Source organism: Peromyscus eremicus, chromosome 16_21, assembly GCF_949786415.1.
Source record: "Peromyscus eremicus chromosome 16_21, PerEre_H2_v1, whole genome shotgun sequence".
Taxonomy (NCBI): Eukaryota; Metazoa; Chordata; class Mammalia; order Rodentia; family Cricetidae; genus Peromyscus; species Peromyscus eremicus.
In genome coordinates, this window is record NC_081432.1 from 26,402,763 (window position 1) to 26,416,754 (window position 13,992).

At 43.8% G+C, this 13,992-nt stretch overlaps 2 protein-coding genes across 7 annotated transcripts in view; one reads left to right on the forward strand and one right to left on the reverse strand.

Annotated features, from left to right (window-relative positions):
* Nucleotides 1–4,283: 4,283 nt before the first annotated feature.
* Sowahc (sosondowah ankyrin repeat domain family member C) lies at nt 4,284–7,851 on the reverse strand. Its single transcript, XM_059281613.1, has one exon. The coding sequence runs from the start codon at nt 7,134–7,136 to the stop codon at nt 5,577–5,579; it is 1,560 nt and encodes a 519-aa protein (XP_059137596.1). The 5' UTR covers nt 7,137–7,851; the 3' UTR covers nt 4,284–5,576.
* The window catches only part of Septin10 (septin 10), an 84,118-nt gene continuing 76,961 nt past the window's right edge, over nt 6,836–13,992 (forward strand). For 3 of the 6 annotated variants that reach the window (XM_059281607.1, XM_059281609.1, XM_059281610.1), the window contains exon 1: nt 6,837–6,856. Coding sequence is in view for 2 of the 6 variants with exons in the window: in XM_059281611.1 (XP_059137594.1) it covers nt 7,763–7,792 (30 nt within the window). In the remaining 4 variants the exon portion in view is untranslated. Of the gene's footprint in view, nt 6,857–7,391; nt 7,793–13,992 lie in introns of those variants that run through there. The other 3 variants (XM_059281608.1, XM_059281611.1, XM_059281612.1) reach the window with 3 other exon arrangements.

The window sequence follows — 13,992 nt, forward strand, 5'->3', positions numbered from 1 at the left end:
TCTACAAAGTGAGATCCAGGACAGCCAGGATTGTTACACAGAGAAACCCTGTCTCAAAAAACCAAAACCAAACAAACAGACAAATAAAATGATTAATTTTTACTTTTCAGGGCTCTGGCTTGTTCTTTTCTTTCTTTCTTCTTCTTCTTTTTTTTTTTTTTTTTTTTTGGTTTTTCGAGACAGGGTTTTTCTGTGTAGCTTTGCGCCTGTCCTGGAACTCACTTGGTAGCCCAGGCTGGCCTCAAACTTACAGAGATCCACCTAGCTCTGCCTCCCGAGTGCTGGGATTAAAGGCGTGCGCCATCTTTTCTTTTTTTTTTTTTTAAAAATTTGCTTATTTTTATGTGTGTATTTACTTGCATGTATGTACGTGTGACTGGTGCCCACGGAGGTCAGAAGAGGGCACTGGATCTTCTGGCACTCAAGGTACAGGTGGTTGTGAGTCACTATGTGGGTGCTGGGAACTGAAGCTGGGTCCCCCGGAAGAGCAGGCAGTGCTCTTAACTGCTGAGCCATCTCTTCAGGCCCTGGCTTGTTATCTTCAAAGACGTGAGTGTTGTGTCTTGAGGTAACCCATCGCCATGTTTAAAATGACTATTAGAAATTTTACTATGAGGAGCAATGTAGTCAAAGACACTCATGGATATATGTTTGTATGTATCTATGAAGTATATGTACATATTGTGAAAAAATAAACAAAAAAAAAATGCCCTCTTCCCCAAAGTTCTCTATGATACACTAAGCTTCATTTTCCTATCCCATTTTTTTTTTTTTGGGGGGGGTAGGGTTTCCACATTATCAGTAGCTATTTCCACACTCAACTGTACTTAGAGTAATAAAAAAGGCTAACTGGCATATTGTGCCAAGAGTATGCAACTGAGTCATCCTATAAAGCACATTTTTTTTTTTTTTTTTTTTTTTTTATAATTGAACTTAGTCGTTTAATCTTTTAAATTGCTCACATAGAAAAATCCTAATAAAGCTGATTTTACCTTTAGGGTTGGAATAAATAAATGACTGTTCTTTTGGTTGAGTAGCAGATGAGGTGGTTGGCTGGCATTTAAGAGCTGTATTGCATGAAAAATACTTCTTCTCTTAGCATGTCTGTTATTGAATTATCCATACGGTTAATGCTATGAAGTAGTAAATGCTTCCATTTAAAGAGCTACTTACACAGTATGAAACACAACTTACTTAACGTGAAAGGCACTAAGCTAGGATGAGGTCCTTGCCTCACATTCCTCAACACTACATTAACAGGGAAAAGTAAGAAACTGATAAACAGAAGAGGAAAGCCCCTGCTTGAGATGAAATTGACATTTAGAAAGATGATCCAGGGAAAAGTGTATGGCAGCATGAAAGAGGAACCGGCGTAGAAACAATCCCACCACCGTATCTTGAGAAACAAGTTCACGTGGAATCATCACCCAACCCACCAACATTAGGTATCTTATAAAGATTTGACTCGTCACCAAGGACCACTTTGTGGTTGGTTTCCCACTCCTTTTAAAAAGCGTATGTTCACAAATGTGTGTGTATGGGTACACACTGAGAGGCCAGTACAGGGTGGTGGATCCCCTGGTAGCTGGAGTTACAGACAGCTGTGAGCTGCCAGATATGTTGGGAACTGAACTTAAGGAGTCCTCTGGAAGAGCAGCGAGCACTCTTCACTGCTACACCATCTCTCCAGATCCCTTCTCATTTTTTTAATGAACACATAAACTAACAGGTGCCATTATGACATTTTTGCATGTGTAATGTATACTTGGCTTATATTCACCCATGATCCTCTCTTGTTCCCCTCTCCCTTCCTTAGTTCCCTTTCTTCTAATAATTTCCCTTCTACTTTCATGTGTATGTATATATATATGACTATTAGAAGTATATATATATATACACACACATATATACATATATACACATAACTCTATGGATATACATAATCTAGATTCTGCATGAGTGAAAACATGAAACACTTCTCCAAGTATATCTTATTTAGATTAACATGATCTCTAGTTTTATACATCTTCCTACAATTGGCATAATTTAAAAGAACCCTGGTTTCCAGCAAATTACTAAAGTATTTAATTTTGAGATTCACCTCATGATCTTTAACATTAATTCACTTGACAGGATCTAGACCCACCCAGGCCACAAGCAGTGGGGCATGCCTGTGAGGGATTACCTTGATTAGGTTAGCTTCTATCTACGCCTGCACATGTACTGTACTGATGGAGCCATTTCTCAGCCTCCATGTTTCTTCTTTTTTAAAGGTAGAGGTAGAGGTCCTGTTCTTTGTTCAAAGAGACTCATTCATCACTGCTGCCAAACTATAGCAGTTTCTCAAAAAAAAAAAAAAAAAAATGACAATTTCATGTACAAGAAAGGCAAAGTTTCAGCAAGGAAGACACTTGAGGCCCTGTACCTTCATTTTCTACTTATAATTAAGGACACTGCAGCCCATATCCTCTGCGAGTAGGAAAAGAATTAAAAAAAAAAAAATTGAAACTTTGAAAAGTATTTGCAAACCATAAAACAATACTCATGTAAAGTAGCTAAAGAAACTTAGACAATTCGATTTCTACCATGAACATTTTATTTTGACAAAAATTCACAAACTTTGACTTACTTAAAAAGCAAAAGACAAACATCATATTCCAATATTTCAGGTGTGAATAAACTAGTACCACAGTTTACTGCATTTTACATATCATAAAGGCCAACTGACATTCATAGTTACAAGCGTACCTGAAGGACACGTGAACAAACTCGGATTTAAACTACACAATCTCTTGCTAATAGACGCCTGTATTTAATGTATTGCCACTACTGGGAGATACAACTTCATGATTATCAAATTATACAAATCATTTTTTCTACTCTTGATTTGGAAATTGAAAAGTAAGAGGAATGGAGTTAAGTAGCTTGAAATGTTATACTTACTGTACAAAGTGCATTATGACAAGGAATGCTAGGAGTTCCCTCTTTTTTGTTTTTTAAAATTGAATTTATTAATTTTTGCGTTTGTGTGTATACGCATGTGAGTAAAGGAATGCGTATGCCACGGCACACATGTGGAGGTCACAGGACAACTTTCAGGAGTTAGCTCTCTCCTTCCACTGTGGGTTCTAGGGTCAAACTCAGTTCTTCAGGCTTGTAAGACAATCACTTTTATCTGCCTAGCTGTCTGGCCAGCCCAGGAATGACTCAATTTAAATGTTTTATCAGAGTTTTAAACCTTTAGTGTAAAGAGAAAGTTAAATGATATATTTACCTGGTATCTAAAAGTCTAGAAAATTATAGATTTTATTCAATTAATTACTAACATACATGTGAAGGGATTAAAAAGGACTGTTTACTAGAACCTTTATGTGGTTCTGAAACATCTACTTGTATGGTTGCCTTATCTTAAATGGAATTTAAAAGTCCTTGATGGGAATTGTAAGCTTATTCTGCACTAGATATAGTTAATGTTTATACATGGAACACATGATTGCTTTTTACACTGGCTTTTCACTCATATACAGAAAAAGTGCTTATCAATGTACACAATCTACTTCTTAAATCCTAAAACAAAGATAAAGGCACATAAGTGGATAACAACTTATGTGTGTGTGTAGTGTAGGCACGAGAATGTTTGGGAGCACCTGTGTGTGCTTATTCTGAGGCCTGAGTAGAATGTCAGGTGATTTCCTCTATGCCTTCCTTATAGCCTTGAGACAGTCTCTCCCTGAACTGGAAGTCACTGTTTGAAGCAGACTGGCCAGCCCCTGGGCTCTGGGAATCTGCCTGTCTCACCTCCCAGTGCTGGGTTACAGGCATCCTCACATAAAGGCTTTACCTTTTATATGGGTGCTGGGGATTCAAACACAGGCCCTCAGGCTTGCAGAACAAGTGCGCATACCCACTGAGTCATCTCCTTAGCCACAACTAATGTATTTCATATGAGTATATTTAAACAATTTTACCTGCTATCTTGAGAGAGATGTGACAAATCTGTTAGAAATTTCTATGACTTGGGAAAGTTAACAACAAAATGTTGCAGCTCTGTACAACCATGCAGTCTCCTCACTCTGTAGGCTTGGCTGTTCACTCCCACCTCTATCTTGTAGGCTCTAACAACTTAGGTTTCAGCAATCAGACCAGAAAGACGAAGAGAGGATTTGGTCAAATCAGTCTCCTACAGAAGTTTCTAATCCTGTTACAAGATTTAATACGTTTGTGAGTTAAATTTTAAAGTGATTATAAAGCCATTTACTCAAACACAAATGAATGGAATGTAATTAAGGATCACAGTTATAAAAGTCTTTAATTTTAAGGAACAGTATTTTTCCATTTATATATAAGGAAATGCAATGGCTAGCAGCATTGAAATACACAAATGGTTCCGTTTCTTTTTCCTTTTATAAGGTATAATACATCTGCCCATTTTTAAATGGGCAAACTATTTAGCTTTTCAGTCACTACACCACAGACAGCTCTTTGAGTAGATATGAAGAAATGTAAGAAAAGTGAAAGATTTTGAACATTTGTAAAATGTTGCTATGAAGCATAGACTGTGAATGTATTAATAAAATTAAATATCTCTTATATGAGAACCATATTAAGTTGATTTAATAACTACTTCACAGAAGCATAGGCTTATTAATACTTATACTGATTTCTGCTATTTTCTAAACAAGATTTGTTAAGTAATATGTAAATCAGTCTAAGTACCGTAAGTTTCATCAAGAAGAATCACCAGAGTACAAACCCCAGAAAGGTGAGAATTTCAGAGTAGCAAAACAAGTTAGTGCTCATCAAGACACACATTAAAAAAAGTACCATAGGCTGCTAAGTGTTCTATTTAAATAAAAATTTGTGATTAATCATGTACCGTATACTGAATAGTGTTATATGGGCACAAACCACATTACAATAACTCAAAAGCAAATGCTGCTTATTTCTTTAGTTCAGTGATTAAAACTGAAATTGCTTTTGAAAAATGGGAACTGCTGCTTACAATATAAGTAAGATACCAACAGGGTTCCCAGCTCGACTCACATAATTCTCATTTGTAGTTTCACATTTCAACTCTGACCTGGACCTTCGTTAGCACCTTAAGGAGCAAGTGCAAACTGAACAGTAAGAAATCAGGGCAGCCCGTAGTTTGGTTCACTTACAAACATGACCAGGCTCAGTTTCCATTAGCATAGAGTTTGCATTTTCTGATGTCCTAAGAGTGACTTGGAAAAACAGACGTGAAAGTGTGACAGTCCTTACTGTGCATGGTATCTAGTAATGGTTAAAGCAAAGCAGCTCTTAGTCATCAATCCATTCCAGTTCTCACACGTTCCAGGTTACAAGGGTGGGGTGGGGGGAAGAGGCACAAATCAACGGATTATGAATCATTTAAGACATTCTCTTGCCCCAGAATGGCTATCCTGAAAGGATTACTACGGATCCACCCCAAGCCCACAAGTTAAAAATTCGTAATTTTATCCTGTCTTTTCTGGTTCCACTTTCTTATCCACAGCCAGTATTATTCTACCTTGAAGACAACTAAACCTTAGCATTTCTAGCACGGATTATTTTTTTTACCCAAATACATTGGACTTCGGTCTCAGTTTGAAGGAAGATGAGTAGCCTTTAAGAGACCTTTCCTCTTCCTCCTCTTCCCCTTCCTCCAGGGGCTGTTCGGTATCCTTGAATGAGGGTGTGGTGTGAATGATCTGGGTTCGGAATCGGATTTTGTTGAGTCGTGGTTTTATCCGTCCACTGGAGCTGCCCAGGGCTTTGCGACCTGAATCTTTTGCTTTGCTTGCGGGCCATCCTTCGGCGACGTGGTGGTGATGATGGTGATGTTCAGTTCCATCTTCCACGCCCTGCGAGAGTTTGTAAGTGATGAGGTGTGACGGGAGCACCTTCGAAAGTCTCCAGCGCCCACTCCCGCGGCCGGTGGAACTGTCCCCATCATCTTCGTCCATGGCTCCCACCAGGTTCTTGATCTCCTCTGCGATGCTCTCACTCAGGTACTGAGAGGCCTTTCTCCCGCTGTAGTCCCTGATGTCCACATCTGCGTCGTAGGCCCCCACTAGTAATTTCACCACCTCTACATGCCCATGCATGGCCGCCAAATGGAGGGCAGTGTAGCCTCCGCTCGACCTGGCGTTGATGTTCACTGGCAGCTGGTGTTTGCTGGCAAAGTTGACCAACATAGCCAGGACCTCCTGCCTGCCGTGCTTGGCGGCCCAGTGGAGACAGGTGAAGCCGGTGATGAAGTCTCGCTTCGATAGCAGGCCAGGCTCACAAGTGAGCAGCCCTTCTAGGCTGTCCCACTTGCCCTCCGAAGCCGAGAGCATCCAGGCGTGCTCCAGGGGATCCAGAGTAACCGCGCCCCCACCGCTGCTCTCCTCTTCTGCGGATGACGAAGCCAGTGATGCGCTATCCGAGTCGCCCCCTCCTCGGCCGCGACCCCCTCCGGAGATGCTCCCAGAGCTACCGTCCCCAGGGCACGCGCTCCTCTTGAGTTGAGGGGAGCTGCCCATCACCAGGTCCCGAAAGTTCTGACGAGCCGACCTCGGCGTATTCGGCCCACCGGGGGAACTGCCCCCTTCGACCTCCTCACCGCCGTGTGATGGGAGTTTCAGGTTCTCGCTGGGCCCGGGGACTGAAGCCCAGGACTCCGCCTGGCCCTCCTGTGACGAGTTCTTACCCTGGGCCCCACTTTGAGCCGGGATCAGAGGCTCCGGGTCGCTCGCTTCGCCACCCAGCCCGAGAGACAACTGTGGATCTGCCCCCTCCTGGAGCTGGCTGCCTTCGCAGGGCTCGGCTGGAAGGTCCGGGACTGGAGGCTCCTCAGTCACCTCGATCCGCGGTAGGTCCCGGGGGATCGAGGCCTCCAGCGGAGGGGACCCCCCTGTCCAGAACCTCTTCTTGAGATGCACATACTTGGTACCATCCGCGGGGTCGGTGCGCACGGTGGCCACCGCGTTGACCAGTTCCTTGAAGTGTTCGCGGGCGCGGGTGCGCTGCTCGCGCTGGCCGCCCAGGGCGTCCCTGAAGTGTTGCACCAATTCCGAGTGCCGGGCCCGGCCCCCGCGCTCGGCGAGGAAGCGCAGGATCGTCTCGGAGCTCGGCTCCAGCGGCCCTTCCATTCCCCAGCTCAGCTCCTCCGCCCCGGGGACGGCTCAGCCCGACACCATAGCCGCGCGCCCGGGGAACCTGGAGAGCGACAGGCTGCACGCGATGCCAGTTTTATAGACTCCGACTCCCGCGAGCGGAGACACCGCCTCACTGGGGCAGTGCCCCCCGTCGACACGCCCCCCACCACGCCCACTTCCGTTCGGGCCTCAATCTCTGCGCCAGTCTGCGGCCCGGGGCCACGCCCACTTCCGGGCTCCGCGCGGGCCAGCAATCACTGCTTCCGCCTGAGCGGGGCGTTGCGGTGCCTAACGTTTGCTTCACGTCCCCTGCTTCTTGGTCCCCTCCCACTTCCCTGCTCACGGGCTTTTCGTCTAAAACGTCCCCGGGAGCACAGCCGGGAGAGGCTCGCCCGGAGCGCGGGAAACGCCGGGCCCGTCCCTGGCACGTTCCCGCAGCCACCGGCCTTGGCCCCGCCCCAGGCTCTCGGCAGAGGCCGCCCCGCCCATTAACGGCTGCCGCTCGCCCGGCACGCCCCGTGCCCCGCTTGTTACGCCCAGCGGGTCTCTCTCCGAAGCCGCCCGGGACGTGCGTTTGGGTCCGGCCTGAGACCACCGTTCCGCGACATCTCACCAGGGCTATGGCCTGTTTGGACGAGGTGCGGCAGCTGGTGAGCCCGCGCCCTGGCGTGTTCCCCCGGTCCCGGCGGAACTCTCTTGAGTCCCCCGCCCCGCCCCGCCCCGTCCCGCCCGGTCGCCTCTGGGGCCAGCGGGATTGTGACCGTGCGGTGTCGGGACTCCCGCGTGGCGTGGAGAATGGGCTCCTTGCTGCCCCCAGGGCGAGGGCTGAGGAGCTCTGCGGAGCCACTGGATGTTGGGGGAACCGAGGTTGGCCAGGCTTCCTGGTCCTGGCCGAAGCGAGGGGTGTAAATTAAATCCAGGTGTTTATCACTTTGTAACGGTTTTTCTTTTCCTTTTTTTTTGAGCAGGCCTTGTAATCCGCCTGGTTTTGTGCAGTTGTGTACACGTACGTGGCTGCTAACCGGGAAGTCGGCTTCCCTAGCTTTTCCAAAACTTGCGGTTTTACCGTATTTGTTTGGCGGTTCTGTTTTGCTTTTCCTTCTCCTTGTAATTAAAAGAACGCATGACCGATCCTATATTTTGTGCGTTTCAGATAACTTTTGCATAACTTATCTTACTTGATATTGGATAGTAAGTCCTAGTTTTCCGGATGGTCATACTGTTTTCATAATACCAATCTCTTGTAATCTTGCCTTTGTTCCCGTCGTTTTAGGGACTGTTCACGGAGTCTTCCAGATGCTGCATGGGGTAGAATGGCCTCTCTATTTCTACTTTCCTAACAGCTGCATCCAGTAGATAATTTTTTGTTGCTACTTTAAGAAAACTCCAATTTTGCCCTTATCTAATATTAATGAAAATAATCATTTTAATTAACTATTAAATATTTTGCCATTGGTGGTATTTTCGCAGTATTCTTAATCACAAGCAATATTACTCCAATAAACCTTTTCCAAATAACTTCTACTTACCTAAAACTAGTGGCTGTTATCTTTCTATGCTTCATTTTAGTTGTAGAACTTACTTCAGTAGCCTAAAATAAAAATAATACAAAATAGATAAATGCTATAATTTCCATGTGAAGTTGAACCATGACATTATGTGAAAAATCATCATATTCTTTAGCTATGGAAACCTTAATGGCCATCCAGTAAAAGCACCCTCTCATGAAAAGCATCACCCTCTAGTGATTTACCAGTGCCATCTAATTCTTTAGCATGATGAAACCTTGATGTCTTGTTAGATGTCTGCTCACTAACACAAGGTCTTTTTTTCTGGAAGCATTATACATTGGACACACTAACTGCATTCTCATCTATCACTATATTTGCCATGATTCTACTGTGGGTGAATTATTTGATATCCACACACAAATGGAGCTTTACCATAGTCTAAATCTTGTTTATTCTTCATGTAGGAAGAGGTTTATATTATGGCTCATATACTTTTATAGAAAGCTGAAAACATTGGAATTATTATTTGCAGTTAATAGCAATAGCGTTTGTAGGTAAAATTCTGCTGTGAGGCTGCATGTTCTGCTGGGGAGCAACAGTCACAGTTTTACCAGCTGTTTTTACATTAGTTTTTAATTTAGTTGAATGAATCTGGGAAGTGTAAGTATGGTGGGCTCCCCAGCCCCTCCAGTGTCGTAAGGTTCACCAGAGGTGAGGTAGGAGAACTGAAGGTATCTCCTCTGACTTCTGTACTTTCTCCTCTCAATTATCAGGCCAGGTTTTTGCTTCAGCAGAACATAGACTGAAACTGAAATGCAGATTTGAAGACTCTTCCATATTTTTCTATTTTGGAGGGCAGAGGGACCAGTAGGATGCAATAGAGGGTCAAGGGAGGCTGAAAAGGGGGCTAGTGAATAGCATCAACGAGTATTGTGTACAATTTTGAAAATGTCATATTGAAAACCATTATTTTATACAAATGATATATGCTAATGATAATAAAGAACCCAGATTAAGTTTACGGTGATACATACCTATAAACACATGGGGTTGGATTGGGGGTATGGGGTGTGGAGGATGAGGCAGGAGGATCATAAATTCAAGGTCAGCCTAGGCTACTTAGTGACTTCAAGACTGGCTTGGATTAGGTAGAGAGACATTCTCTCAAGAAACAAAAGCTGGGCCGTGGTGGTGCACGTCTTTAATCCCAGTGCTTGGGAGAAAGAGGTAGGAAGATCTCAGTGAGTTTGAGGCCAGCTTGGTCTACAAATTGAGTTCCAGGGCAGCCAGAACCGTTACACAGAGAAACCCTGGCTTGAAAAACAAAACAAACAAAACAAAACAAAACAAAACAAAAAACAAGAACTAGGATTCCCAGTTTATTTTGCCCTTTGTGTTGGCCATATTTACGGAGACTCTGAGAAATCCTTCTTCTAGTTAGTTATATATAGAAAGTGGTGATGCATTGTGAAATAAGTGTAGAATCTATTCATCGATACTTACATATTTTGTGAGTCCCCTATATTTGTTTTTTCATAGATAAATGAACACATGCAGTAATATTTTTGTTTGACTGCATGTATATTAGCAAGAATTACTTGAATATTTTTGAAAATTCAAATAGATGTCTTATTGAGGGAGATTGTTACTAAGATAGTACTGAATATATAGATGAGAAACATTCCTCATAGGTGGCTTATTTAGTTTAAGCTGTCAACTTGATGTAGTTCAGAGTCATCTGTGCAGTCTCAATGGGTAGATTGCCTAGATCAGATTGGTCTGTGGCCATGTCTGTGAGGATTGTCTTGATTGTTAGATGATGCGAGAAGACCCAACCCACTGTTGGCAGTGCCATCCCTGATGGGAGATTCTGAGATGTGTAAAAAATCCAGCGAGAGAAAACAAAAAGATGGATCTTGTTTTCTAAAATACAGTTTGCTAGTCTATGTCTTTTGTTGGGGAATGAGACCACTAATATTTATAGTTACTATTGAAAGGTGTGTATTGGTTCCTATCATTTTGTTTATTTTTTTTACTGTTTTTCTAAATCTCTTTGATTTGTTGGTGTGGTATTTTATTTTTCCCCATGACCTTTTGGGTATGTTCTCTGCAGTATTCCTCCCATTATCCTCCTTTTATTTGACTGATTGGTCATAAATTCCATTAGTTTGTTTTAATCCTGTAAATTTTTTAAAATTTATTTATTTATTTTGTATATGGTATTCTGTCTGCATGTATGCTTGCATGCCAGAAGAGAGCACCAGATCTCATTACAGATGGTTGTGAGCCAAGATGTGGTTGCTAGGAATTGAACTCATGACCTTTGGAAGAGCAGCCTCTTAACCTCTGAGCCATCTCTCCAGCCCCCAATCCTGTAAATTTTTAATCTTCAATTAGGATAGGTAGTTTTGCTGAGTATAAAAGTATGGATTGACAGTTTTTTGTCTTTCAGAACTCAGAATGTAAATCTAAGCCATTTAAAATTTTTGTGTCAAATCGTCCACTGTTATGCTTGGTTTACTTGGTTACTGTAATTAAACATGCTGACCAAAAGAAACTTGGGGGAGGAATGGATTTAGTTGGCTTACACTTGCAAGTCACAGTGCATCATTAGGGCAAGTCAGAGTGGGAACCTGTAGGAACACTGTTTGCTGGCTCACATTTAGATTTGCTCATTGGCTCATGCTCAGCTAGTTTTCTTATACAGCCTAGAATCACCTACCTAGGGGATGGTACTACCCACAGTAGGCTGGGCTTCCCACATTAATCATCAATCAAGACAATATTTTTTTTAACTAAAATTTTTTTTTTCATTTTACATATCAACCACAGTTCTCTCCCCTCTCCTATTATCTCCCCACATCTTCCTCCACCCCCCCCCCCATCCGCTCCTCAGAGAGGATAAGGCCTCCCATGGAGAGTCAACAGAGTCTGGCATATCAAGTTGAGGCAGGACCAAGCCCCTCCCTCCTACATCGAGGTTGAGCAAGGTATCCCTGTATAGGGAATGGGCTCCAAAAAGCCAGTTCATGCACTAGGGATAAATCCTAGTCCCACTGCCAGGGGCCCCACAAACTGCCCAAGCCACACAACTGATGCCCTCATTCAGAGGGCCTAGTTCGGTCCCATGCAGGTTCCCCAGCTGTCAGTCCAGAGTCCATGAGCTCCCACTAGCTTGGGTCAGCTGTCTCTGTGGGTTCCCCCCTCATTATCTTGACCCCCCTTGTTCATATAATCCCTTTTCCCCCTCTTCAGCTGAGCTGGAGAAGCTTAGCTCAGTGCTTGGCTGTGAATCTCTGCATCTGCTTCCATCAGTTACTGGATGAAGGTTCTATCATGAATGACAGGGTAGTCAGCAATCTAATTCCAGGAGATGGCCAGTTCAGGCACCCTCTCCACTATTGCTTGGAATCTTAGCTGGGGTCATCCTTGTGGATTCTTGGGGAATTTCCCTGGCACCAGTTTTCTCCCTAGCTGCATAATGGCAGCCTCTATCAAGATATCTCTTTCCTTTCTCTCTCTCTGTCCCTCCTCCAAGTCAACCATCCAGTTCCCTCATGTTCTCATCCTACCCCTCCCAGTTTACCCAGGAGATCGTATCTCTTTCCCCTTCCTAGGAAGATCCATGAATGTCCCTCTCAAGACAATATTTAATCATCAGTCACAGACTTGGGACTCCCTCAGATGACACTAGTCGACAGCTGAAGTTAACTAAGAAAAACACTCTTTATTCTGTTTTTACAGTTTTAACTGTAATATGCGTGGAGAGTTTCTTTTTTGGTCTTTTCCATTTGGTGTTCTGTTAGACCTCTTATATATCTGGATGAGTACTACTGTCTCTAGAATGGGAAATTATCTTGTAAATGCTTTATTTGGGAATTCTTCTATCTCCATAATTCATAGATTTGGTCTTTTCATGGTGGCCCAAAGCTCTCTTGTGTTCCTTTGAACCCTGTTGACTTTTGCTGAATGATCCAATTCCTTTCCATTGTCTTCAAGCTCTGATACTCTTTATCCGCATTATCCACACTGCTGGTTAAGTTTGCCACTGGACTTTTCATTTGACTTATTGCATTTTTTTTTTTTAATTTTTCTTTTCAGCATCATTTCAGTTTGGCTTTTCCTCATCAGTTTTCTCTTTATTGAGTCTGTTTTCATGTCTTGAATTCATTTCCTCATTGTTTTTATTTTCTTGGAGTGCATTCATGCTTGAGTTTTTGAACATTTCCTTCCTTCCTTCCTTCCTTCCTTCCTTCCTTCCTTCCTTCCTTCCTTCCCTCTCCCCCTCCTTCCCTTCTTTCTTCCTTCTTTTCTTGATTTCCCCTTTTGTAGTTCAGATTACCCACTTTTTTCTTCTGCTGTGGGATTGGCACTCAGAGCCCTGGGCGCTGTCCCTGGTTTCCCCCTGCATCAGCAGTAACAGTCACTATCCAGTGTTAGCATACCATTGGCTGTGCTCTGCTTCTGTTGCCCCATGCTGTGGCTTTCCATGTCTGGGTGCCCTACTCTAGGTCAGCTCTAACTTGCTCCCCACTTCCACCACCTTCTCTGCATGTTCTGAGTCCCTGAATGCTGGGGTACCCTACTCTGGGCACATCCTGCCTGCTTCCTACTTCTTATATGCATTGTGGGCCCTCACGTACCTGGATGCCCTTCCCTGAGGCAGCTACAGCCTTCTCCTTTCTTCTGAAACCTCTGCCACTGTATTTTTGCTGATCCTACTTACCTGGGTGTCCTACTCTGGGTCAGGTCCTGCCCATTTTCTACCTTTGCTGCATTGTGTGGGTCCTTGTGTACCTGGGCCTCTACTTACTCTTTGTCAACTCCAGTCCCATTTCTACCACCTCTGCTGACTGAACTTTTGTTGTTGTTGTTGGAAAATTTCCCAGAGGAGATGTAGGAGAGCTGTGTTTCAAAGCTTCCTGCCTTTATTAGGCTCCGGAACATGAACATGAGGGGTTACCCACCGTACTCCTCTTTGCTGTATTTCCCCCTTTATAGTTTGCACTCACTCAAGCTGTTGTACTGGATACTAAGCTCTCTTGTTTGTAGTCATCCCTGCAACCCTGCCTCCCTCAGTGCTTCGTGAGTTAGCTCCCTAGAACTTTTTAACAGTAGGCCTGTTAAAATTCTGGGTGGTACAGTGTCTGTTTAGACTATCCTTTCAGACTTTGTCTGGACAGTATTTGACCTCCTTTCCTCCAGTATTCTTTCAGTTTTTGTGCCACTGTAGCCACCCTTGCTAACGGATGGTGCCTTGACTTTGTCATTGCCCAGAACTAATGACCTCAGTTTCAGGTACTTCGTTTTGACTGCGTGTCCTACCTTGCTTGTTTACT

Excerpts from the sequence above, each read along its gene's own strand:
- Sowahc (XM_059281613.1), bottom strand. The coding sequence starts at position 7,136 with ATGGAAGGGCCGCTGGAGCCGAGCTCCGAGACGATCCTGCGCTTCCTC.